The sequence below is a fragment of the Tribolium madens genome, unplaced genomic scaffold, assembly GCF_015345945.1.
Source record: "Tribolium madens isolate multiple individuals breed KSU strain unplaced genomic scaffold, Tmad_KSU_1.1 Scaffold_1;HRSCAF=32;Tcas5.2_LG8, whole genome shotgun sequence".
NCBI lineage: Eukaryota > Metazoa > Arthropoda > Insecta > Coleoptera > Tenebrionidae > Tribolium > Tribolium madens.
Window position 1 is genome coordinate 11403353 of NW_025400984.1, and position 22871 is coordinate 11426223.

The following is a 22871-nucleotide window of genomic DNA, read 5'->3' on the forward strand; positions in this document are numbered from 1 at the left end:
GTGTTTGGTACCGTTGGAAAGAAAATTTAATTTTCTATAAACAAAAAAGATTAGTGTTCTAGAAGAAATAGATCTGATAAAATCAAAAATTTAGAAAATATAAATTCGACTATAACTTAGAAAGTATTAGGAATTTAGCAGTTTTCTTGACCGGCAATCGATTCCCCGGAACATTTTACATAGGTTTAAGTCAAAATAATATAAAAAAATAAGTAATAAATAAATAAATAAGTCAATATAAGTCTTTCTTCTGTGGTTTTTAGTGGCGTTCAGTATAGTAAAAATCAAGCGAGTGTGCTATGAGTGTTACGAACTATGGCAACCAACTAGAAAATTGTCATGGTAACAGAATGTTTCCATAGTTACAACAAAGTCCTTGACAATCAAGCATACTTTTGCTGCAAAGCCATAGCAACCATGAAAATTACCATGGCAACTTGTCATGGCCTCCTACGGACACATTTCTAGCGTCGCTCAGTGTATTAAAACCAAATTTGCCCCCCGATTGCCCAACATTTTAAATATTTAGGTATCTATAAAATCGAGATAAGATAAAATCAAAACAATCGTCGATAATCTCAGTTTTTAACGCGAAAATGTCCGAATTGGTTGTGGGAATCGACTTGGGGACGACAAATTCTTGCATTGCCGTTGAAAAAAACGGCAGAATCGAGGTAATACCAAACCGGGAGGGCAAAAGAACGACACTTTCATACGTTTATTACGGGGAGAATAACATCCTTGTTGGTAAAACGGCCAAACACGAGGCTAGTGCCAAGCCTTCGAATGGCATTTACGGTAAATTTGCCTTTTTGTGGTTTCGTCATTAAATTTTTTTCGTAGAGATCAAAAGACTGATTGGGTGTCTGCACGACGACCCTGAAATCGAGTCGGAGAAAAAATCGCTGACTTATGAATTGAGTCGCGGCACAAATGGGGAGATCCTGATCCAAGTGGAGCAAAAATCGGGGAAATTGCGCACTTTCCCCCCCGAGGAGGTGTGTGCTCGCATCCTCCACCGGCTGAAAATCGACGCTGAAACGCACCTCGGCCTGAAAGTGGGCAAAGCGGTGGTCACAGTCCCGGCCTATTTCAACAATAATCAGAGGGCGGCGACCCGGGATGCCGCCCGAATCGCCGGTTTCGAGGTGTTGAAGCTCGTCAATGAGCCAAGTGCCGCCGCTTTGGCCTACGTCCGCGAGAATCGCATCGAAAACGGACGAGTTATCCTCATTTACGACCTAGGTGGTGGCACTTTCGACGTGTCCATTGTTCGGACTGAAAACGACACGATTAAAGTGCTTTCAGTCGACGGTGATACGCATCTAGGCGGCCAGGATTTCCTCAACCGCCTTGTCGATTATGTGGCCGATTTCGTGCAAGCCAAACACGGGGTTCAAGTGCGCGAAAATACACGTTTCATGATGAATATCGTCAATTCCTGCGAGAAAACGAAGAAAATTCTCACGACCGCGACCAAAACACTTATCCCTTTGGAGTTTTCCGGGGTTTTTGACAAATTGGAAATCACCCGGGAGCAATTCGAGGCACTCAACTCGGATCTTTTCGCCAAAACGATCAGAATTGTTGATAGTTGTATCAAAAATCGGAGGATGAGTAGGGGGGAAATCGATGAGGTTTTGCTTGTTGGGGGCTCCTCGAGGATTCCCCGGATTGAGACCCTCCTCAGGGAGTATTTTAATAGGCCGATTCGGCGGAATATCAACGCGGATGAGGCCATCGCCATTGGGGCGGCTCTAGAAGCCCACCATTTTACCAAAGGCCCCCATGAGTCGCTCCTGATCGACGTGTTGCCCCTCTCGATTGGCACTGTCGTCGATGAGGACACCATCTTCTTCAATTTTGCACGAAATACGCCCCTCCCAGCCAAGTCCAAACACGTCCATGTTTTCAAAAATCGCAAACAAAAGAACTGTATTTTGTCGGTCTACGAGGGGGGGCATTTGGATTGCAACAAAAACGTCCTTTTGGGGGCACACGAAATCAAATGGACCAAAACCACCAAAAATCGAAACGTGGTTATAACAATGCAAGTCAACAATTATGGAATTATTTGGGTGACAGCCCGGGGGGAATCCATCAAGACTTTTAGCATCGCTTTAAACAAGGGACGATTGGAAGACGAGGAAATTACGAATTTGAGCCGATTAATACAAGTATGACCCGCCACTGGACACTGTTGCTATGGAAATGATGAAAAAACCATGACAAGTATTATTGTTGTCATGGAAACGTTAAAATATGAATTTTTTGTGCAGGGGCGTAACATTTGGCACTTCCTGTCCAGTTATTGTTTAAATAAAATAAATATAATAATGATCGTTTCCGTTTGGTTTGATTGTTGGGTTTGTGGTCGCTGATGAAATTTTTTTTCGTGGTGGTTTGGTGTAATTTGGTGGAAATTGGGGCAGTGCCCATTGTCAATGGTTTTTCGCGGCCTATTGAGCCCCATTTGGGTGAATTTCCCTTCCATGCGAGTTTGATGCAATTCAAGCCCGATAAAACGTACCATAGTTTTTGCGGTGGTAGTTTGATTCACCCCAGATGGGTGTTGACAGCTGCCCATTGCATACAATTGGATGAGACAAGTCCGGCTTTCAAACCGTAAGTCATACAGGGTGTCGGAGAAAAACGTTGAAAGATTAAGAGAGAGGGTTTCTTTGGTCGAAATAAGAAAAAAATTCTTATGGTCACATGACCGGAAAAGCTTCCTAAGGGAGTTAAAGCGATACCTCGACTTTATATATACCAAAAAGCAGGTCTAGCTCCCTCAGGACGCATTTCCGGGCTAAAGTCCACAGGAATTTTTTTTCTTATTTTGACCAAGGAAACACCCCCCGAAATCTTTCAATGTTTTTACCGGACACCCTGTATGTTTAAATTGTGTCAGAGGTGAGGTTTTCGTCGCGTTGGGGAGTATTTACCGGAATGGGGACAAGGCCCAGGTTTTGGGGGTGGAAAAACTGGTGATTCACCCCACGTACTTGAAAACAGGGGGTAGGAACGACATCGGATTAGTCCGACTCGAGAAAAGTGCAGTTTTGACCCGAAACGTGAAACTCATCAAATTGCACACCAACAGTAAGGAGTCTCTACTCAACCAAACCGCGTTTTTGACTGGTTTTGGGATAATAAACGGTTACACCGAACTCCAAAATTCCAATTTCTTTGAATTAAAATCAAGTTTCAGACATGTACGAAACCCCCATCAGGCTGCGAAAGGCCGTTTTACACGTCACAAATTACGACAAGTGTTTCAGTGAGGCGCAATTTCGAAATGTGGAGATTTGTGCAGCTTCGAGGATCGCCGAAGGCAAAGCATGCAAAGTAAAAATTCTAATTCACCCAACGCGGATTTTACGTAACGAAACGGTTTCAGGGGGACAGTGGGGGCCCCCTTTTTCTGACACGAAAAGGACAAAATGTCCAAATTGGGGTCACAAGTCACTTGGCTTTGTTGCCATTCTGTAGAGTGGCTTTCAACAATTCGGTTTATACCAGAGTTTCGGCTTATATCGCGTGGATTTCCAAAATAACGGGAATTAATTTCGCGAAATTCAACCAAAATTAGCCTCGGGGACGCCTATGGAGAAATCTACCATTTTAAATGACGTTGCTATGGAAACGACAATGGTAACCAAGGAAATGACCTATATTTTTGTAAAGTCATGGGCGTCCCATATGAAATATAATTAACGGAAATTAAATTGTTTTTTTTTTTTTTTAATTTCCGGTTGTATTAACCTTGTCGACGTTTATTAGGTTCAGATTTTGTCCCAATGGCATTGAATATTTATCTAATTTTTCTCCTTAGTTTTTTGTCCCTTATCGTGTGCAAACCTATCGTTAATGTGAGTTGGGGTGATCCAAAACCACGTAAAAATCACTATTTTAGGGTAATTTTAAACCGATTGAACCCAATTTGAGTGAATACCCGTTCCACGCCAACTTATTACAAGTAATAAACCGAAACTTTTTGTTTAGTTTTTGTGGTGGCAGTTTAATTCACCCCAAATGGGTGCTAACTGCCGCTCATTGCATCCAAGAAAACCAAAAAAGTCGTCGTTTTAAACCGTAAGTTGTGTAAAAAACTAGAAATGCTATTTTTTTAGTGGCGAGCTTCGCGTTGCATTAGGTAGTGTCTATAACAGCGGCAAAAAAGCCCAAATTTTACAGCCGGTGAAACTAATAATTCATCCGACTTATCTAAAAACCGATCGCAACGATATCGGTTTAATCAAACTCGAGAAAAATGCTAAACTAACCCCGAATGTAAACCTAATTCGGTTACATATCGACAACAATGAGAATTTGCTACAAAAAACCGCTTTTCTCACCGGTTTCGGTTACACCGACGGTAAGGACGTGAAAATGCGACGGTAGAAACACAAATCGCGGTTGCAGATGGGGGCCCAAGCCCGAAAAGACTCCGAAAGGCGGTCCTCCACATCGCAGATTATAAAAAATGTGCGGGGAATCCCCGCTTGCGACATGTTGAAATCTGTGGCTCCTCCACAATCTCAGAAGGCAAAGCTTGCGATGTATGTCGGTTTTTTCACATTTTTGAAATAAAACATAGTTTTTAGGGTGACAGTGGTGGTCCTCTTTTTATTAAGAAAAATAAAAACTACATTCAAGTGGGGATAACGAGTTACTTGGCTCGGTCACCGAAATGTCGACTTTCCAACAACAATTCGGTTTATACAAGAGTCTCGGCGTACATTGCCTGGATTTCGGGAACGACAGGAATTAATTTTAGGAAATTCAACCAAAATTAACTGTGGCGACGCCTATGGAGAAAACTGTGCGTTTAAATGGACGTTACTAAGGAAACAAGCTTGTTGCTAGGGAAACAAAGTATATTTTAATGAAACCATAGGCGTCCCGTATGTTTGGTAAATGTTTTAAAATACAGTCAGAATTAATAGTTTTCGTACAGTTTTTCGACGTAGGAGGGTAGGTCAGCAACGTGCACTTGTTCCTTGAGTGTTGTGTCCCGACTTCGCAAAAGAACGATTCCATTTTTTAGGGTATTTGCGTTTAAAAGTACATTGTAGGGTACCCCCAACTGGTCATATTGTCGCCATTGGGAGTCAAGAGTGTTTTTATAACTTGAAGGGAGGTACAGACACGAAATGTGACTTTTACGTAACTGGCGACACAAATAAATCGCCAAATCTTTCAATTCGTTAGTTACCGACATTACTACAAAAACATATTACATCAAATATTGTTAAATGACGTTCGTACCTCCTGAAGGAACCGAAAAACTGATTTTATAAGGCGCCAATTTGCGGTGGAAGCGCAAAAGAGGACGCTCCTTGTCTTGAAACATAGGTTCGTCGTAAGCGTCACAGACCGTGTTTAGAAGCATCGTCGAGGAAGAAATTCTACTAACAACACATTGGCTTTGAACTGATTTTTTGCCCTCTTGAATCTACAAAAAACGTGTGATGTTTTTCACTTTGTAAAATTACAGGTACCTGTAATTGCTCGTTTGTAAGTCCCTCGATTTCGCTAACAACACTCAAACTTTCCACCAATTGGTCCCCCCATGGGTACTTGGCTAAAATTTCCACGTTTTGTGCCCCCTCGTTGCGTATATCCGTCAAAACGTAACGTCCGGGTGAAGAAGAAAACTGTAAAACCAACAATAGAGAAATTCAAAAAAATTTCAGAAATACCAACTCTCCGCCACCAAATTTTACGTTCGCGTTGCCACTGGTGGAAAAACTGTGTCACGTCTTTGGGGGGCACAAAAACCCAACATTCGTAGATCTGCCCCTCGTCGAAATACTTCTCAAATCCGGACTGTTCCAACTGTTCTTGCACTCGTAATTTTTTCGGTGTTACACGCGAGACACCAAACGGGGGAATCCCGAGACACGTCGCTTTGGCAAAATCAAAAGTCTCCCTGAAATCGTCCCCACAATGAAACACTTGAACATCTTTGCCAATTACGATGTTATTGAACCACTCTGTATGCAAATTTTCCTGCAAAAGGGCCCCAGTTGGCCCCATTTTGAACATTTCTAGTCTCGCATGGGCGACTCTACGCAAAAATCCGTGTTTTTCACACAGTTTCGCGATTTTTTCGAACGTCATCGTGGAGTAAATCCTCACGGGGCTCGAGGGGGATGTTCCCGGGGGGCGCGACGAAATACTCCTCTTCGGTGATTTCAGCGTTTCGGAGAATATCCTCCCGGCAATTACCTTCACTGACGTGGTCTTCCCTCGTACGCAACGGCCTTGAACAGAAAATCAGGCCCCAAAATCGAGTTTGAGCCCCTTACCTGTCTTCCAAAACCGTCACCAAAGGCTCGATGTTCGAAGTATCCACTTGCTGGATTTGGTCGGCGAACGCAATAGCCCCTTCTAGGGTCTCAATCCCTTGCTTGTTGGCACAATCGACGAGTGATAAGCGCTCTAAAAGGGCTATAGTTTTAGCATCAATGCTTGTGCGTGGGGGCAACTTATCCCGGTCGATTTTAGAACGAGTCGGGGCTTTCGGAACAAGACTTTGAGTGCAAAAATAACGGACACGAGTGAAACCACAGCGCAAAAAACTCATTTTCCAAGTCGCAAAAGATTGAGGTTAGAAACCGGCTTTTACTTAAATTGTGGCTCTAGTACGATAAATAATCAAACCTTATTAATTTTACACGAAAATAAAGTGTTTCACGTAAATAAGGGAAATAAATTGGTGGTTATACACAAAAAATTGGCCAATTGTGATGTGTGTATAAAGTGAGGTTATGTCAGATTTTTATTGCAATCTTATTAAATAAAATTTTCACGAAAATAAAGTGAATTGAGGGAAAACACCAAAAATGGGCCAGTTGTGTAAAGTTTTTTATTGCAAGCTCGTTATTAAATATTGTACGAATAATTGGGGTATTTGCTTCGTGTCCGGGGGGTGAAGCTTGCAATAACTTAAATATTGTCTCCTTAAAATCGTCAATTTTTGCGCCGTGGCGTTAGAAATATCAACAGACAGGTGCGGAAAGTCTTCAATTTTCACCATTCCTTGTGCCCCCATATTTTTGCTTTTGACAAGCGCGTCTGTGATTTTTTTCGTGACTTGGTCCAAGTCGTACAAGAAATTTGTGGAGTTTAGTGGGGGCTAAAATTGTAATTAGTGAAAAATCGCTTAAAAAAACATTTTTTTACGTTTTGAGTTGACATGTTTGGAATGACCGGTTCTGAGTCAAACAAACACGATTTTACGGCATTTTTGTCTAATTCTTGTCCGGGGAAAACCACAAATAAGGGTGAATCCCAGCGATTTTTCCCGTCGGGGTCCTCAAACCGCATCACAAGGGCATCGAAAGTGTCTCTGTTGTATTTCTCCAATTCTGGTCTATTTTCGTTAAATTTCCAAGCCTCATCTCGGTTTATTTCAGTGTGAATCGTACATTGCGTATTTTTGTTGGCCTTTGAGCCACAATACAACTCATACCTGAAACCTGAAACGATTTAAAACACCAAAACCCCCACTTTTAATTACCTTTGATGTAATTCAAGGCGTCAAGTATAACAACATTTTTTGGGGTTATCAGTCTCAAAACCTCAGATTTGAGCAAGCTGCGTATGTGTTTTTCAGCGGCGGCATCTGAAAACTGAAATTTGGAAACAAAATGGGCGAAATGGTCACTCACCTGAAAAAAAACTGTTTTTCTCAAAATTCGCTTTCACAATTTGGTCGTATTCACTAACAACGTGCACTTCTTTACCGATATTTTCAAAAAACTGTTTCAATTCTTTACAACGAGTAGTTTTGCCGCTACAGGGGACCCCAGTTATCACAATTAGGGGCATTTTGCAAGAATCAAGTTTGAGGTTAGGGATTTTCACACTTCAGCGGTACTTTATAGCCACCATTTAAAATAATAATTTGTAACAAAATAACTACAGTTAAAGAGAATTGTAACCACTTGTGGTTACACCATAGTAATTAATAGTTTGTAACGAAAATTTGTTATTTTTTGGGGCTTTTTTAACGTTGTATCACACTAATGATTATGAACCACTGGTTGAAGAAAAAGCGCTAAATTTAAATCGCAAAACCAAAATTCAATTTTACATCAAAATAAACACAATTTTCTACATTTCGTGACTCGTAACTCACCCAGACCACTATTTGTGACCCATTTTGTGTCATTTATTGTTAATTTTTTAGAGTTCGTACATTTAATGATAAATTATTTATCTGATAAAAAACACAGTTCATTGTCCGAACTCAGGAAGAAATGTTGGGATTAAGACAAGTTAAGGTTTTTGTTCATGTTTATAATCTTTATTACTGAATTTGTGGGCTTTAGGTCGTTTTTTTCGCCCAGAAATGTTTTTACTCTTCTGGGGCTCCCACACAGGTGAAGGTGCAAAATGGAATTGTGAGGATAATAATGTGTGACCAAAAAACAAGGTAATTGCCTTATATTCAACAAAAAAGGTGTAATAATTGTATTTGGGGTAGAAATTCCTTGTCAATTTCAATGATGGAAAACCTAATCAACAACATAGACGAAAACTCAGCCAACAAGAGCATCAGAGTGATAATAATAACCGGGGAAGGCCCCATTTTCTCTGCCGGACACAACCTGAAAGAATTGGTACTGTCTTCGTGTCATTTTGGGCAAAATTAACCGAAATTTAGTCCCCAGAATGTGGCCATGCCCAACAGAAAAAAGTTTTCTCTCTTGCTTCAACTCTAATGACCAAAATCATCGATAGTCCTGTTCCTGTGATAGCCCGAGTCGATGGTCTGGCTGCGGCTGCTGGATGCCAACTTGTGGCCCAATGCGATCTGGCTTTTTGTACCGAAAAAAGCACTTTTTCAACACCTGGGTACTCCCCCCAAGTCACCCACTCGCACTAATCGACACTTTCCAGGGCGAATTTCGGGATTTTTTGCTCGACACCGGGCGTAGCCCTGGCCCGAAGTGTCCCCAAAATCACCGCAATGAGAATGCTTCTGACTGGAAAACCAATTTCGAGTCACGAAGCCGAAATGAGGGGTTTAGTCAACAAGGTTTGTGGGGACCTTGACGGGGAGATTGGGGGGGTTTGTGGGGATATTATGACCAAGAGTCGGGCGGTAATCGAGTTGGGGAAGCGATTTTACTACAAACAAGTCAATATTGAGGTGAGAAAAGCGTACGAAATTGGGGGTTTCACAATGGTGGAGAATTTGCAAAGCGCGGATGGGCAAGAGGGCATCCGGAGTTTTATCGAGAAAAGGAAGCCCCAATGGATGCAATGATAATTGTTGTTGGGGTCAAGTAAGTGAATAAATCGGTTTTTTAACAAGTTGTGTTTTATTCGCGCCATAATTTGAATTTGACAGGTTGGAGAAATGGCACTTGATATTAAAATTATGGATGGGCAAAAGGGCATTCTGGGTGTTGTCGAGAAGAGGAAACCTCAATGGACCCATTGATTGTTGTTATTTTCTTCAAATCAGTGAATAAATTTGGCTTTTAACAAGTTTGTGTTTTATTCGCGCCTTAATTTGAATTTGCCAGGTTGGCGAAATGGCACGTGATTGGTCAAGTCTTACATTTTTCGCCGATTGTCATTTGTTTTTTTGTCCAGTTGATTAGTGAAAGGTGCCGGGGTTGAATGGTCATTTCAAAAATTTCTAATTAGTTTAGAAAGTGATAAAAATGAGTGGCCTTTTAAAAATACAAACGATTTTCCCAAAACATGTTTTGACGAGTGTCGCAAAGGTACGCATTTTTTGCCCAAATCCTCAGGTGTTACATAACTGGAATGTTTATAAGTTTTTCTCGAAAAAATCGTGTCACCGTTGACGTTTTCTAACCTTAAAAAATGTTTTATGCAAAATCTAACCTCAAAATGATTGATTGTTTCAGAATCAGAAGGTTTTATCCCAAGGGTTGCATATTGGCGTGGACAAGAAAAATGCCAAGGTTAGTAGTGACGCAGTCTCGAAGGTGTATCCCATTGTGGACCACACGTACGACGCCGTGGTCGTGGGGGCCGGGGGCGCCGGTTTGCGGGCCGCTTTCGGGCTCGTCGCCGAGGGTTTCAAGACTGCGGTGGTGACCAAGTTATTCCCCACGCGGAGTCACACCGTGGCGGCCCAAGGGGGCATCAATGCGGCTATGGGTAAGTGGAGATTCCCATTGCCCCGACCTTGACCCGTCTGGGGCTCAAAGAACACTGATAACTTATCTCTGGGAATTTTTTGTTATTATTTTGGCCCCAAAACAGGTAACATGGAGGAGGACAATTGGCAATGGCACATGTATGACACCGTCAAGGGCTCCGATTGGTTGGGGGACCAGGACGCCATCCACTACATGACCCGGGAAGCCCCAAAAGCGGTCACCGAATTGGAAAACTACGGAATGCCCTTCTCGCGCACCTCCGATGGGAAGATCTATCAGAGGGCTTTCGGGGGGCAAAGTCTCAAGTTTGGGAAAGGGGGCCAAGCCCATCGATGCTGTTGCGTGGCTGACAGGACCGGGCACAGCCTACTTCACACTCTTTACGGTCAGTCATTGCGCTACGATTGCAACTATTTTATCGAATATTTCGCTCTGGATTTGATTATGGAAGAGGGGGAGTGTCGCGGAGTCATCGCTTTGTGTCTTGAAGACGGGACAATTCACCGAATCCGGGCCAAAAACACCGTAAGTCTGGTCAAAATCTAGTAATTTTTGTTTGATTAAGTTGGTAGGTTTTGGCTACGGGGGGCTACGGCCGAGCTTTCTTCTCATGCACTTCGGCACATACTTGCACCGGTGATGGGACTGCGATGGTGGCCCGCGCCGGTTTGCCCGCCCAGGACCTGGAATTCATCCAATTCCACCCAACTGGCATTTATGGGGCTGGGTGTCTCATAACCGAGGGCTGTCGTGGCGAAGGGGGCTATCTCATTAACTCGCAAGGGGAACGTTTCATGGAGCGCTACGCCCCCGTCGCGAAAGACTTAGCAAGTCGTGATGTGGTCTCTCGGAGTATGACGATTGAAATCAGAGAAGGCCGTGGTTGTGGCCCCGAAAAAGATCACGTGTTTTTACAGTTGCACCACTTACCGGCCGAGCAGTTACATACACGGTTGCCAGGCATTTCTGAAACTGCTATGATTTTTGCCGGTGTTGATGTTACTAGAGAACCAATCCCAGTGTTGCCAACTGTCCATTACAACATGGGTGGAATCCCTACGAATTACAAGGGACAAGTTTTAACAAATGTGAATAACCAGGATAAGGTTGTTAAAGGATTGTATGCGTGTGGAGAGGCGGCATCGTCGTCGGTGCATGGTGCCAACCGTTTAGGTGCAAATTCCCTACTCGATTTGGTTGTTTTTGGTCGGGCTTGTGCCAAAACAATCGCCGAGGAGCACAAACCGGGGGAGAAAATCGGCGATATTAAGGAGAATGCCGGTGAGGCGTCGGTGGCGAATTTGGATTGGTGTCGGTACGCCAAGGGGGCTATCCCGACGGCCACTTTGCGTCTCCAGATGCAGAAAACGATGCAGACGCATGCGGCCGTTTTCCGCACCGAAGAGACGCTCCAAGAGGGGTGCAAACTAATGGAGGGGTTGTATGGGAAACTCAACGATTTGAAAGTCTCTGATAATAGTCTCATCTGGAATTCGGATTTGGTCGAGACGCTCGAATTGCAGAATTTGATGTTGAATGCGTGTCAGTCGATTGTGGCGGCCGAAAACAGGAAAGAGTCAAGGGGGGCGCACGCTCGTGAAGACTACAAGTTGAGGATAGATGAGTACGATTATAGCAAACCACTAGAGGGGCAACAGAAGAAGCCGTTTGAGCAACATTGGCGTAAACACACTTTAACAACAATTGATGAGAAAACAGGGAAAGTTAGTATTAAATATCGGCCGGTAATTGACGATACTTTGGACAAAAATGAGTGCTCGACCGTTCCCCCAGCGATTCGATCTTATTAAGCTTTAATTTTGAGTATTTTAACGTTGGTTCTTTTTCCTAAACGATTTTTGTTTAAGTATTGTGCAGTAGCCTAGCATAATTTATTCGATCCAAGTGATTTTAAGTTATTTTAATGTGAAAAAAAAAAATATAAAAAAAGCACAAAGATTTATTAAGAGTTTCACTTTAAACCTTGAAACAAGTTAATAAAAAACAAAATATTATGCAACAGATTTATTCAGACAACTGTTACATCAAGTCGTGCTTTGCCAAAAAGGTTTTCAAGTCGGTTGAGTTTTTTTCAACCGACTGTTCCCTGAAATAAATAAGTATAGTTTTTGGATTACAAGGGAGGAAAGTGTGTATCTTTTCCTCCAGTGTAATACATATAATTTTTCCTACGACCCAGTAATAGGGGAGGCAAAATTATTTTTACTTAGGGTGAAAAACTCACTAGGGTCGTAGGAGAAACTTTTTGTAATAATGCAAACTCACTTTTGGCCCCCACAAGCGAAAAAGTCCATGTTTTTCTTGAGATTGTGAACCGAATAGCGGTTGTACATCCCCCAGACGCTGTTCATGTACTTGCTGCTGTATTTAGTGGGTGTTAGACAAGAATCGTGATTATAATTTTTAAGAATCCTTTCATTTTGGCGGATTTTACGTGCGGCAAAAACCCCTTGGGGGACAACAGACATACTTTGCCAAACTGGGGAGTGAAAAACCAGTTAGTGTTTGTCTCATATTCGGTTTTACATACCCTTGAAGGCTCGTTTATTCCTCTTACGTTCGAACGAGTCGCGCGTCATGCAGATTTCTCAGAATAAAAGCGGATTTGAAAATTGCGAGTTCACCACCAACGAGAGTAAAATCACAAATGAATTTCGTTCATTGTGCTAGACGCGCGATAACTCGGTTGAAAGGTTATCAAAAGTCTTAAAATAAATTGTTGTCAGGAAAGTGGAATACAACAAAAGTCGATTAATTAATTTTTTATTAATTATAAAAAAATGAGAAAAAAAAACACGTATCAGTCTTTGTTAATAATAAAATAAATGGAATGGTAATAACAACACAAACACACTCCTGGTCGTTAATCGAGCAAAAATATATATTTGTATAAAAAATTAATTGCACTTTGTTAAAAAATACTTTGGTAAAGCAACAAATATCACAAGACCAATCGTTTCACGCCACATTCGACGCAGAATTTTGCCGTGGATAGGGGATATTTCGTGCCGCATTCGTGGCAAAACTTCGACATTCGAACGTTTTCCGAGTCCATTTTCGCCCTAGTGAGACTGTCGGAAAGTTATCATTTTCTCTCGTGAGTACCACTTACCTCCCGTAGGCCGAATCGTCAGAAACTTTACTTTTTTCCAGCTCGATTCCGTACGACTTTACTGAATTTTTCGCTTTGGACTTCTTGTTTGACCTTTGCTCTTTCTCTTTGAGATACATCTCTTCGTAGATTTTGTATTCGGCGTACATTTTGTCGTCCACTGCAAACAAATCTTCCGCTTTTATCTCACAATTCTGTAAAACAATCAAAATAGTGACTGGAATGATGGTAAAACAAAAACCACCTTGATGTTGTGCCCACTTTTATTTTCCGTTTCTTTCGTCGCTTTTACTTTATTTCTCGTTTTGGCCTCACTAGAAGCCGACTTTTTAGTTTTTTTCGCACTTTGGGTTTTCACATACAAGTCGTTTTGTATCGTTGTGTCGGTGTCTTCCGTCGATGTTGGCGAATAATTATCTAGTTTGAAATTTTCCGGAATCGATAAATTATCATTTTCGTTTATTAAATTCGAATCGATTGATGACATATCATCGCTGTATTTTCTCTCAGACGTGGAAAACACATCAAAACACTCGTCATTTTTATTCAAATCGAGATTAAAATTTGCTTTCTGGTTTAAAATATTTTCGACGAGTTCGAAATCATCGTCGGAATCTTGAAAACAAACTGGCGGTTCGATTACCGATTGACGTTTTTTATTATTTGATATTTCCGCCGATTTTACGATTTTTTTCGGGGGCGATTTCGCATTTTCCACGGCCGTGTGGGGGCGAATTGCGGTGTCGCACTCGAGCAATTCCTTGAATTGTCTCTCGGCCGACGCGAACGGATCGTAAATCGGGCTGAAAAAAATTCCAGAGAAAATGTTATTTTTACATATCGGAGGCTTAAAAATTCAAAAAAAAAAAATAGTTTCAAGGACAAATCCCATTACAAAAAATTATTCAGTTGCTAGGTAACAATAATAAACGTCAAATTTCTTGTTACTTAGGCAACAATAACTAAATGTCAAATTTTGATATTGTAACCAAGCAACTGATCTAAGTGCAAGTTTTTTCAAGCACCCGATATTCGAAAATTTGATCGTTTATGGAAGGAAATAATTAATTTAGGGTCTCCAAAAAGTTCGAAATCTATTTTTTGGACACCCATTATTCGCGATAAACCGGCAAAAAATTCACCTTCGGTAACTCAAAAAGACGTCGCTTGTATCCCTTTTAATTTCTAGAGTTTTTTTCTCGACTTTTTTTTGTCGCTTGTCCAAAAGTGGTAATTTCGTCGGTGATTTGATTTTTTCAACGATGATCGGTTTTTCAACATTGGTCACGATTTTCGGTAAAAACCCCGAGTTTTCGGGAAAAGTCGGAACATGGACGATGAAAGTCGAATTTAGCTTTCGGCGTTTTTTCGGAACTTCGTATTCGTTCAAGTTCGGGTCTTTACCGAAACAAAAGGCTAAAGGGGAATCCTCCGAATCGGAAATTGAACATTTTTGAAAATTTTCAGCCAAATCAGTTCTCGAATCCTCGTCGGAAATGAGGCAATTTTGAAAATTTTCAGCCAAATCGCTGAAAGACAGTTCATTGTCGACGTGTGAATTCACCAGTTTAGTCAATTCCTCGTCGGAATTTGTGAATTCTTGCGAAATTGTTGTTTCATCACTTTGTTTTTTCGAAGAATCCTCGTCGGAAATGAGACAATTTTGAAAATTTTCGGTCAAATCGCTGAAAGACAGTTCACTGTCGACGTGTGAATTGACCAAATTGGTCAATTCCTCGTCGGAATTTGCGAATTCGGGTGCACTTTTGCACTCTTCGATTGTCGTACCGGAAACGGTTTGTTTCTTGGAGAAATCACTGTCGGAATCTGTGAGAATTTCCTTCAATTCTTCGATAAATGTGTGACTTTTCGTGGCTTCTTTTCTCCCAAAAACGTTGGAATTCTCGTAAACAACAATCACCGATTCGGAATCGGGACTTTTCTCGCTCATGTCTTTCCAAGTTACCAATTTTTTGAACTTAACCGGCGAAACAGTAATCGATTCGAGATTTTCCACGTGATTCGTATTGATTTTCTCTCGACCGGGACAATATTTTCGGGAACTGTTGAAGGAAAATCGGGATAAAACGGGAATGAAACACTGCAAGGAGATTGGATGTTTATTTTAAACCTCTTTCCTCCTTTCTCCCTACACATGTTTCCGGTTTCTGGGCTTTTTAACTCTTACCTCTTGTCGATTTTTGGCTCGCTTTTTTTTCCCAAATCCACCACCGACTTGGGTTTGCGCACATTGGGGCTGCGTTTGGGGACAATGGGGGTGCTTTTGACGCTACAAATCGACTCAGTCCGGTTTATCCCCGGACTCGAATACTTTTCCTTCACAGTTGCGCGTTTAGACTTGCTCAAAGGCGGAACTTTGTATTTAGTCCGGGCTTCTAGTCGTTCTTTCGCTAGTAAAACATTCGCCGGGGATTTCTGGATGCGACTCCGGTGCTCTTTACACCACTCGACATGCCGGTCGAAGGCTTTGGGGCCGAAATGGCGCTCGCAAAAGGGGCACCGTTCGTTGGAAGCCGCCGGAGGCGTCGCTTTCTTCACCGAAGACATATTACCTTTCGCTGATCGGATGGCATCCACGAGCTTCTGGTGGTTTTCCTCCCACTGTTTTTTTTTGGGTGGTTTTGGTATGCTTTCTGGCGGTTTTTTCAAGTAGGTTTTTTGGTGGAATTGGGCCAAATCGGTGCCTTCCACTCTCTGTTTCAACGAATCGAAGACTTTGCGCTTTTTCGTGGCGTTTTTCTCGCAAATTGGGGCATGTTTTCTCAGGGGCAGAGGCAGGAAAGTGCGACCGCAGGTCTGGCAAGGGACGAGACTGTGATCTTCGAGGTTTTGGGCTAGAAAATTGCGATTTTTGACACGTCGAACGCTAATAACAACGACTAATTGTTAAAAAAATCACGTACTTGACGAATGTTAAATGTTTATATTGTGAAGGTGAACCAGTAGAGGAGGAGGAAAGCCAAATAGAAGCAACTGTGGGTGGTTTGGGTTCCAATAAACAACAAATTTCACTTTGAAATTAATTCAAATTTTAACAATTCGAAAAAAAATTATTTCCCCGAGAGAAAATGCACACAAAAACGTCTATTTTAGGCCCAATTAGCAAGTTTTTAACCCGGAGTGGCGACAAATGTGTGCGAGTGGGAGGAGCACATGACACTATTTCTGTATAATACACAAAAGCTGTCTCGCACAAAAACGACAAAACTTAATTTAAACTAATTAAAAACGTGACAAATTGCTAAAAATTTGACATTTTTTCACTCACCATCTTCCATCGTTTGCTCTGGGACCATCACTTTTGTTTTTCTGTGTTTCCAAGGTAACAACGATTTAAACATTTCAACCACGTGCCTATTACGTCATAAACGTCAAAATTTTTACAAAAATCCACCAAATGTGACCTTTTTATCGGACGCAATGACCGGAAATGCGCTCCAAGAGACGCATCCCGATTAGGTGCATTTATTTTTAAGTTATGAATGAAGCGCGCTTACATAACCTCACTTTTCAAGTTTCGCACAATGGGGGTACTCAAAATAGTGTCAACAAGGCGTTGTTTGTACCAAAATCGATTAAATTCGTCAAATGTATTGTTTTTTTACAGCTTTGCGAAGTTCCGTCCCTAACCTAACTTTCTTCTGTCGCAAGTGTCACAATGAAAAAGGCCAAAAAAATGGGGACTTCCCCGAAGAACCGACAACGTGCTGCATGTCAGGCTGTCCGAACTGCGTTTGGCTGGAATACGCGGAAAAATTGAGTCAATTGTACAAAGATGGGGGCGAAAAGGCTGTGAAACAAATTAACGAAAAAGTCACCGACCCCAATATCAGGGCGTTTTTATTGCACGAATTGAGAATGAGGAAAGGGAAAAGTGATTAAACCGCTAGAAACGTTATTATAAAGAGTTTGATTTTGTTATATCACCGATTACATAACCTTATATTTATTATTTCTAGTTTTTGAATGAAAAAATCACCATGGGCATTATTATAACAGCAACGGTAATAGTAACCACAGTTCGTTCATAATTTCTACGATTTTGCGTACATTTTCCAAAAAAAAATAAGGATTTTGTTGTCATTGATTACATAACCTAAGTTTTTATTACTGAGATTTATTTCTAGTTTTTGAACCAAAAGGGCCCCAACTGGGGATTATTATAGTAGCAATAGTAACAATGAGAAAAATACATTCATAATTTCCAAGATTTTGCGTCGATTTTCCGAAAAATTAACAATTTTGTTGTAATTGATTACATACTCTCAATTTTTTTGTCACTTGGGAGGCCCCTAAATAGTTATTTTACGACACAAAAACGCCAAAACTGTGCATAAAATTTATTAATAATTGTAATAATACAGTTTGTGATTATCGATATTTCATTTGGCCACGATTTGCGCCCCATCACTCGGTTTGCAGATGTAGAAAGTGGGCTTTCCGCTGTAGCCCTTCTTGATGTGGGCAATGGCATCATTCACGGCCGATTTTTGTACCTGAAATTTTTTTTTAAAGAAAAAACAACAAAAAAATTGAAGGGTCGTACAAGTGTCACAGTACAGCCCCCAAATCCGCCCCCCGTCATCCTACTCCCGTACACCCCCTTAACCTCCATTGCTAGTTTAACCAACTGGTCCAATTCCTCACATGAGACTTCGAAATCGTCCCTTAGGGAATTGTGACTCGCCACCATCAAGTCGCCAAATTTTTGAAAATCCTTCTTTTTGAGGGCTTCGGCCGCTTCTTGCGTCCTTTGTATTTCAGTGACGGCATGTCGGGCCCTTTTGATTGTCTCCTGGGAGGCGTTTATCGATTTCAAGTCTGTAAAAGTGTGATTATTTCACGTTTTAATCAATTCGAGGGTTACATTCAATATCGTCGAGTTTGGCGTCCCTCAAACTCAATTTTTTGAGTAAAAGTGCGGCTTGTTGACACTGAGTCCGCCTTGAGGTGTACTCACTTCCCGTCAATTCGTGTTTAACGTTCGAATTTGTGATTAAAACAACGACATTTGGATCAGTAAACGGAATCAAAGTTGAAGTCATATTTCGACAATCGATCAAAAGCGCGTTGTCTTTTTTCCCCAAAACTGAAATAAACTGGTCCATTATACCACAAGGGACATTAGCGTAGTCATGTTCGGCTTTTTGACACGCCAGCGCTTTATCCGTGGGCCTGAAACAACAACTTTCAGGCACTAGGGCCAAAACCGGTACGGTAAGTCACACATTACGGCACTAGGACCAACCAAAGCGTCAAGAAAAGTGTAAGTTGCCACTTCGAGCGCCGCACTACTGGATAATCCGCCCCCTGTGGGCACCGTACTGGCGATAAGTGCGTTAAACGCGGGCGGGGTTTCCCCCACAAAGTTCGAAATCACCCCTTTGACGTAATTCGACCATTTGGGGGGCCCCGGCGGGATGGTTTTGACTAACGCGTTCTTGTTGGGCATCTCAATGGTGGTTTTTTTCGGGGGGTCCGCATCGGGGTTGGTGGTGATAATTGTGCTCTCCTCACCGGTTATTTTTTTTCCGACTATTACTGTTACCAAGGGTAAGGCCTGCGATAAGATCACCACTTGAGATTATTATCACTTATCACAATGCGGAAAATTTTTAATTTTAAATTTTTATTACAAGGGCGGTAAGGTTGACTTACCATGGGCATGACGAAGCCATCGTTGTAATCGATATGTTCCCCGATTAGGTTCACTCTTCCGGGGGCGAAAACGACGATTACCGCCTCTTGTTTGAATTCGGTTTTAAAGGCGGCTTTTGCGTCTTTTATTACTTGCGCGATTTCGGGGATGTTTTCGGCCATTTCGTGCGGAAAATTTTAGAAAATTTGACGGGTAGGTGCGGAAAAGTCACTGAAAATGTTCAACGACGTGTGTTTGTCGTGATAATTGATAAAATTATTCGAAAATAACTGAATGATAGGACTTGAAGATAACAATGTCAGTCAGTGACCCGTTAATTAAAGATATTAAAGGTAAATATTTAGTTTTAAGAAAGTTGAGGTTATGTGAAAATTTCATTTTCAAAGAGGCGATTTTCAAGAGAAAATTCAATTTCGTGGCATTTTTGCGGTTTATTTCATTGTTATTTTGCGAAAACTTAGACGAAATGTGATTCAAATCGGTATTTAGTGTTGCCTATCGATCGAGTTGTGGCGCGAAATTTGAACCAAGCTTTTTTAAATTTCAGTAATTTCAGTTAAATCAGGAACTCACACATTCAGAAACCTGGAAATTCCAAGTTTCCCGCTAATTAAAGATATTACAATATTTAGTTTTCGGAAAAGTTGAGGTTATGTGCAAATTCCGTTTTCAAAAATGTCGATTTTTTTAGGGAAAATTCGATTTTGTCGCACTTTTGCCGTTTATTTTGTGAAAATTTTGATAATTCGGTATTTAGTGTTGCCAATCGATCGCATTGTGGCTCTAAATTTCAGTTGAGTTTTTTAAAAATTTTGATAATTTCAGTTAAAACAGGACAAATTAATGAATTCACACATTTGGGTACGGAATTTCTAGAAACTGGTGGAAAGCCCAAGTTTCAAGTTAATTATTGAAATTAAAAGTAAATATTTAGTTTGGGAAAGATGAGTTTATGTTGTACATTTTACCCTCAAAGGGTCTATTTTCAAGTGAAAATTCAATTTCGACGCAATTTGCGGTTTATTTGATTCATATTTTCTGAAAATTTAGACAAAATGTGTTTCAAATCGGTATTTCGTGTTGCCTATCGATCGAATTGCGGCGCGAATTTAAGTTCTTTAAAAATGTCAATAATTTTAATTAAAACAGGAATTCACACACAAATCAAAGATTTTATACATTGAAATACAGAAATGGTAGAAACTGATGCTATTAAATTTGGAAAATACAAGTTTCGCGTTAATTAAAGATATAAAATAAAGAGGTTATGTTTTCAAAGATTCGATTTTTAAGGAAAATTCAATTAATTTTGTGGTTTATTTAATTCGTATTTCATGGAAATTTAGGTAAAGTGTGGTTCAATCGGTATTTTGTGTTGCCTATCAATCGTGTTGTGGCGCAAAATTTGAATTGAATTTTCAAAAAAATTTCAATTAGAATGGAAATTTAAACATTGAGACCTAAAGTTTGGAATTTACATTATGAACGACGAATTCCAATTCTAGACTTAGAAATTTGCATTTTTTGACGTGAAAAATCGGAATTTTGAGAAAGAAAATTTTTTTCCAGGTCACACGTTACGCCTTTTCCACGAAACGACAGTCAAAGATTCGAGTGAAAATCTGGAAAAGTTCTGTCACGTCATCGAGGCGATTTTCCACAAAGGTTTGATCGAAAAACACAATTTTTACAGTAAAAAAATCGAAGTTTTCGCATGGATGTCCACGATATCGTCCGGTGACGACCTCATTGACTTTATTTACAAAAATAGCGTCCAAGAAGTCCAAAAATGTAAAAGTGTTACAACCCCAGTAGGGAAATTTCGACTTTTAATTCGCCACTGTTTGGTGAATAAATGTCTACATTTTCCCCTAGAAGCCTTGGTAAGTCCCTTAGCTACGTCATTTAAAACTCAACACAAATTGTAGAACAAATCGGACAAAAAACCGTTTATTTATGAGAAAAATTCAATAATTGGTGATGAAATTTTATCGACGATTTTCTCATCAGTGTTATTGCAATGCAAAAAAATCAATTTTCAATTAGATTTGTCAAATTATTACTTCCTGGACTTGACTTGGGGGATCCCCGATCGGGTCAAACTCGAATTAGTCCCATGTCAAAGTCTCGGAGTCAACATCAGGTTTGCCAACGTTGAGAAATTTCCCCCAAAAATTCAATTCGTGTCAGTTTTTCAGAAAATCGCGCTGTAGTCGTCCACATTCGACCAAACAGCGTCGCATCCGAATCAGTACTCATCCCCTTCTCTGTACTTCCCCCATTGATAGTTTTTTTCAAGGGCGAAATCTCCATCGGTGACATTTTAGCGAATTTGAACGGCGTTGAAATAACCTCGTCTTGTAAAGGCCGTTTAAACACAATTCTGCGCCTATCTAAAGGCCGTCCAATCAATCTCATTATAATTAAAGCCTCGCACAATGGCGATATTTTCGCCCCTATTAAAACCCTCCTCCGCGACCTAAAACTGGACACAAACCACGAGAAAACGGCCCAAAACGAGCCAAAAACCGGCTTCAAAGCCACGTATTTGGGCTGTGTGAATGTGGGTTGCAAGGGTAGCGTGAGGCAAATCGAAGAAGTGCTCAAATTTCATTTGAACAAATTCGAGATTGGCGACAGGAAACCGGTCAGTATCGAAATTGGGGAAATTAACGTCAAAATAACACATCTGGAGACAAACCAAATTCTGCTCAAACACTCATTCATGCAAATTTCATCTTGTGGATCGGCACAAAATTCCCCCAATTATGTCGCATACATAGCCGGGTATGTTTGAATTTGGCGCCAAAAAAAAAAAAAAATCACACCAATTGATGAATTTGCAGCGATGAAAATTGCGACACCGCAAACAATTTTGTTTGTTATATTTTTCACGTGAATGATGTTTCACTGGCGTATACGATTTTACAAAGCATTGGTAAATATTTGTTCGTTGACGATTTTGTTTAATTTATTTTACAGGGCAAGGATTCCATCGGACGCATTTTGCGGTTTAAATTCAATAAACGATTAATTTTACTTGTTTTATTTCAAATTTACCGCCTTAAAGTTGGTAATGTTATGAATGTGTTGCTTAGTAACCCGAACTATCAACTTTTGCGTTGCCTAGTAACGGGCTTTTTACTTTCATCAAATTAGCGCGAATTTTGAAAGTCAAATTAAAATTTTTGGTTTTTGGGGAAAAAAATTCACCCCAATTGATTTTTCCAGGGATGAAAATTGCGACACCGCAAACAATTTTCACTGACGTACACGATTTTACAAGTAAATATTTATTTACTGTCATTGCAATATTAAAAAAGTGCGCCACTAAAACTGACCAAAATTTAAATTGCATGCTAAAACCGTTCATTTCTAACAATAAAATGCTACAACCGTGCATGATTATTAAAAACAGTAAACAAATAAAAACGTAAATCCTTAACAGCTTATACAGAATGGTCCAGAAGTCTGTAAACGATTTTTTTTCTGCCAAACTATTAATTTTTTTGGCAAATTAATTTATAGGTGTTCAATGACTATAAAAATGTTATTAAAAAAAATTTTGAATATCAATTAATTGTTTATACTTACGATATAAACATAGTAACAATTTTTTTTCTTAAACCTACCACAATTTTTTTTTAGACAATGAGCTTGTTACAAAAATTGTTGCTGTGCAAATTTTATTTTGTAACACTAACACTAACACTTTTTGTTAAATAAATGTTTGACTTACAAGAATTTTTTTGCGTAAACTACCGGTTTTTCTTTGGAAATAAATTAATAAATGTTATTTTAATTAATTGTTTAAACTTTTGAGACTACCATACAAATATTTTTTTTTCTTAAATAAATTGAAATCTTAAATTGTGGTAGGTTTCCATCAATTAATTGATATTCA

The 22871-nt window shown here is 40.3% G+C and overlaps 13 protein-coding genes across 17 annotated transcripts; 7 read left to right on the forward strand and 6 right to left on the reverse strand.

Annotated features, from left to right (window-relative positions):
- Window positions 1–593: 593 nt before the first annotated feature.
- LOC123003664 (heat shock 70 kDa protein II-like) lies at window positions 594–2345 on the forward strand. Its single transcript, XM_044396583.1, has 2 exons — window positions 594–798; window positions 844–2345. Exons 1-2 carry the CDS (start codon window positions 597–599, stop codon window positions 2181–2183), a joined length of 1542 nt encoding a protein of 513 aa, XP_044252518.1. The 5' UTR covers window positions 594–596; the 3' UTR covers window positions 2184–2345.
- Window positions 2346–2380: 35 nt separating this feature from the next.
- LOC123003665 (chymotrypsin-like elastase family member 1) lies at window positions 2381–3592 on the forward strand. The gene is made up of 4 exons (XM_044396584.1): window positions 2381–2625; window positions 2912–3159; window positions 3212–3348; window positions 3401–3592. The coding sequence occupies exons 1-4, from the start codon at window positions 2381–2383 to the stop codon at window positions 3590–3592; spliced, it is 822 nt and encodes a 273-aa protein (XP_044252519.1).
- A 204-nt stretch (window positions 3593–3796) lies between these two features.
- Window positions 3797–4936, forward strand: LOC123004238 (elastase-1-like). Its single transcript, XM_044397396.1, has 5 exons — window positions 3797–3872; window positions 3917–4095; window positions 4134–4378; window positions 4426–4562; window positions 4608–4936. The coding sequence occupies exons 1-5, from the start codon at window positions 3801–3803 to the stop codon at window positions 4797–4799; spliced, it is 825 nt and encodes a 274-aa protein (XP_044253331.1). The 5' UTR covers window positions 3797–3800; the 3' UTR covers window positions 4800–4936.
- Window positions 4612–6126, reverse strand: LOC123004235 (DNA polymerase subunit gamma-2, mitochondrial). Its single transcript, XM_044397391.1, has 4 exons — window positions 5710–6126; window positions 5505–5660; window positions 5272–5458; window positions 4612–5226 (listed from the first exon to the last, which is right to left on the reverse strand). Exons 1-4 carry the CDS (start codon window positions 6124–6126, stop codon window positions 4943–4945), a joined length of 1044 nt encoding a protein of 347 aa, XP_044253326.1. The 3' UTR covers window positions 4612–4942.
- On the reverse strand, window positions 6095–6784 carry LOC123004239 (glutamyl-tRNA(Gln) amidotransferase subunit C, mitochondrial). Its single transcript, XM_044397397.1, has 2 exons — window positions 6315–6784; window positions 6095–6269 (listed from the first exon to the last, which is right to left on the reverse strand). The coding sequence occupies exons 1-2, from the start codon at window positions 6590–6592 to the stop codon at window positions 6095–6097; spliced, it is 453 nt and encodes a 150-aa protein (XP_044253332.1). The 5' UTR covers window positions 6593–6784.
- An 85-nt stretch (window positions 6785–6869) lies between these two features.
- On the reverse strand, window positions 6870–8169 carry LOC123004236 (protein KTI12 homolog). The gene is made up of 4 exons (XM_044397392.1): window positions 7680–8169; window positions 7529–7633; window positions 7192–7487; window positions 6870–7144 (listed from the first exon to the last, which is right to left on the reverse strand). The coding sequence occupies exons 1-4, from the start codon at window positions 7837–7839 to the stop codon at window positions 6875–6877; spliced, it is 831 nt and encodes a 276-aa protein (XP_044253327.1). The 5' UTR covers window positions 7840–8169; the 3' UTR covers window positions 6870–6874.
- On the forward strand, window positions 7674–9507 carry LOC123004237 (enoyl-CoA hydratase domain-containing protein 3, mitochondrial). 2 transcript variants are annotated; one of them, XM_044397395.1, is made up of 7 exons: window positions 7674–7860; window positions 8201–8288; window positions 8343–8446; window positions 8498–8633; window positions 8678–8868; window positions 8914–9302; window positions 9368–9507. In XM_044397395.1, exons 2-6 carry the CDS (start codon window positions 8271–8273, stop codon window positions 9281–9283), a joined length of 819 nt encoding a protein of 272 aa, XP_044253330.1. In that variant the 5' UTR covers window positions 7674–7860; window positions 8201–8270; the 3' UTR covers window positions 9284–9302; window positions 9368–9507. The 2 variants fall into 2 exon arrangements, with proteins under 2 accessions (XP_044253330.1, XP_044253328.1); XM_044397393.1 differs by lacking the exon at window positions 7674–7860 and having other exon boundaries at window positions 8247–8294.
- A 67-nt stretch (window positions 9508–9574) lies between these two features.
- On the forward strand, window positions 9575–12117 carry LOC123004231 (succinate dehydrogenase [ubiquinone] flavoprotein subunit, mitochondrial). Its single transcript, XM_044397388.1, has 4 exons — window positions 9575–9749; window positions 9897–10152; window positions 10258–10679; window positions 10727–12117. The coding sequence occupies exons 1-4, from the start codon at window positions 9687–9689 to the stop codon at window positions 11963–11965; spliced, it is 1980 nt and encodes a 659-aa protein (XP_044253323.1). The 5' UTR covers window positions 9575–9686; the 3' UTR covers window positions 11966–12117.
- On the reverse strand, window positions 12099–12869 carry LOC123004241. The gene is made up of 3 exons (XM_044397402.1): window positions 12706–12869; window positions 12441–12654; window positions 12099–12261 (listed from the first exon to the last, which is right to left on the reverse strand). The coding sequence occupies exons 1-3, from the start codon at window positions 12752–12754 to the stop codon at window positions 12195–12197; spliced, it is 330 nt and encodes a 109-aa protein (XP_044253337.1). The 5' UTR covers window positions 12755–12869; the 3' UTR covers window positions 12099–12194.
- A 53-nt stretch (window positions 12870–12922) lies between these two features.
- On the reverse strand, window positions 12923–16980 carry LOC123004230. The gene is made up of 6 exons (XM_044397387.1): window positions 16577–16980; window positions 15476–16142; window positions 14430–15350; window positions 13532–14090; window positions 13288–13481; window positions 12923–13246 (listed from the first exon to the last, which is right to left on the reverse strand). Exons 1-6 carry the CDS (start codon window positions 16647–16649, stop codon window positions 13117–13119), a joined length of 2544 nt encoding a protein of 847 aa, XP_044253322.1. The 5' UTR covers window positions 16650–16980; the 3' UTR covers window positions 12923–13116.
- Window positions 16641–17260, forward strand: LOC123004240 (oxidoreductase-like domain-containing protein 1). Of its 4 annotated transcripts, none has more exons than XM_044397401.1 (3): window positions 16655–16767; window positions 16824–16863; window positions 16916–17260. In XM_044397401.1, exons 2-3 carry the CDS (start codon window positions 16833–16835, stop codon window positions 17188–17190), a joined length of 306 nt encoding a protein of 101 aa, XP_044253336.1. In that variant the 5' UTR covers window positions 16655–16767; window positions 16824–16832; the 3' UTR covers window positions 17191–17260. The 4 variants fall into 4 exon arrangements, with proteins under 4 accessions (XP_044253333.1, XP_044253334.1, XP_044253336.1 ...); XM_044397400.1 differs by having other exon boundaries at window positions 16657–16767; window positions 16824–16866; XM_044397398.1 differs by having other exon boundaries at window positions 16641–16866.
- A 373-nt stretch (window positions 17261–17633) lies between these two features.
- LOC123004233 (galactokinase-like) lies at window positions 17634–19614 on the reverse strand. Its single transcript, XM_044397390.1, has 5 exons — window positions 18967–19614; window positions 18537–18868; window positions 18176–18483; window positions 17855–18129; window positions 17634–17804 (listed from the first exon to the last, which is right to left on the reverse strand). Exons 1-5 carry the CDS (start codon window positions 19126–19128, stop codon window positions 17691–17693), a joined length of 1191 nt encoding a protein of 396 aa, XP_044253325.1. The 5' UTR covers window positions 19129–19614; the 3' UTR covers window positions 17634–17690.
- Window positions 19049–22516, forward strand: LOC123004232. Its single transcript, XM_044397389.1, has 7 exons — window positions 19049–19299; window positions 20537–20850; window positions 20896–21110; window positions 21158–21218; window positions 21267–21754; window positions 21814–21905; window positions 21950–22516. Exons 1-7 carry the CDS (start codon window positions 19263–19265, stop codon window positions 21982–21984), a joined length of 1242 nt encoding a protein of 413 aa, XP_044253324.1. The 5' UTR covers window positions 19049–19262; the 3' UTR covers window positions 21985–22516.
- Window positions 22517–22871: the final 355 nt, after the last annotated feature.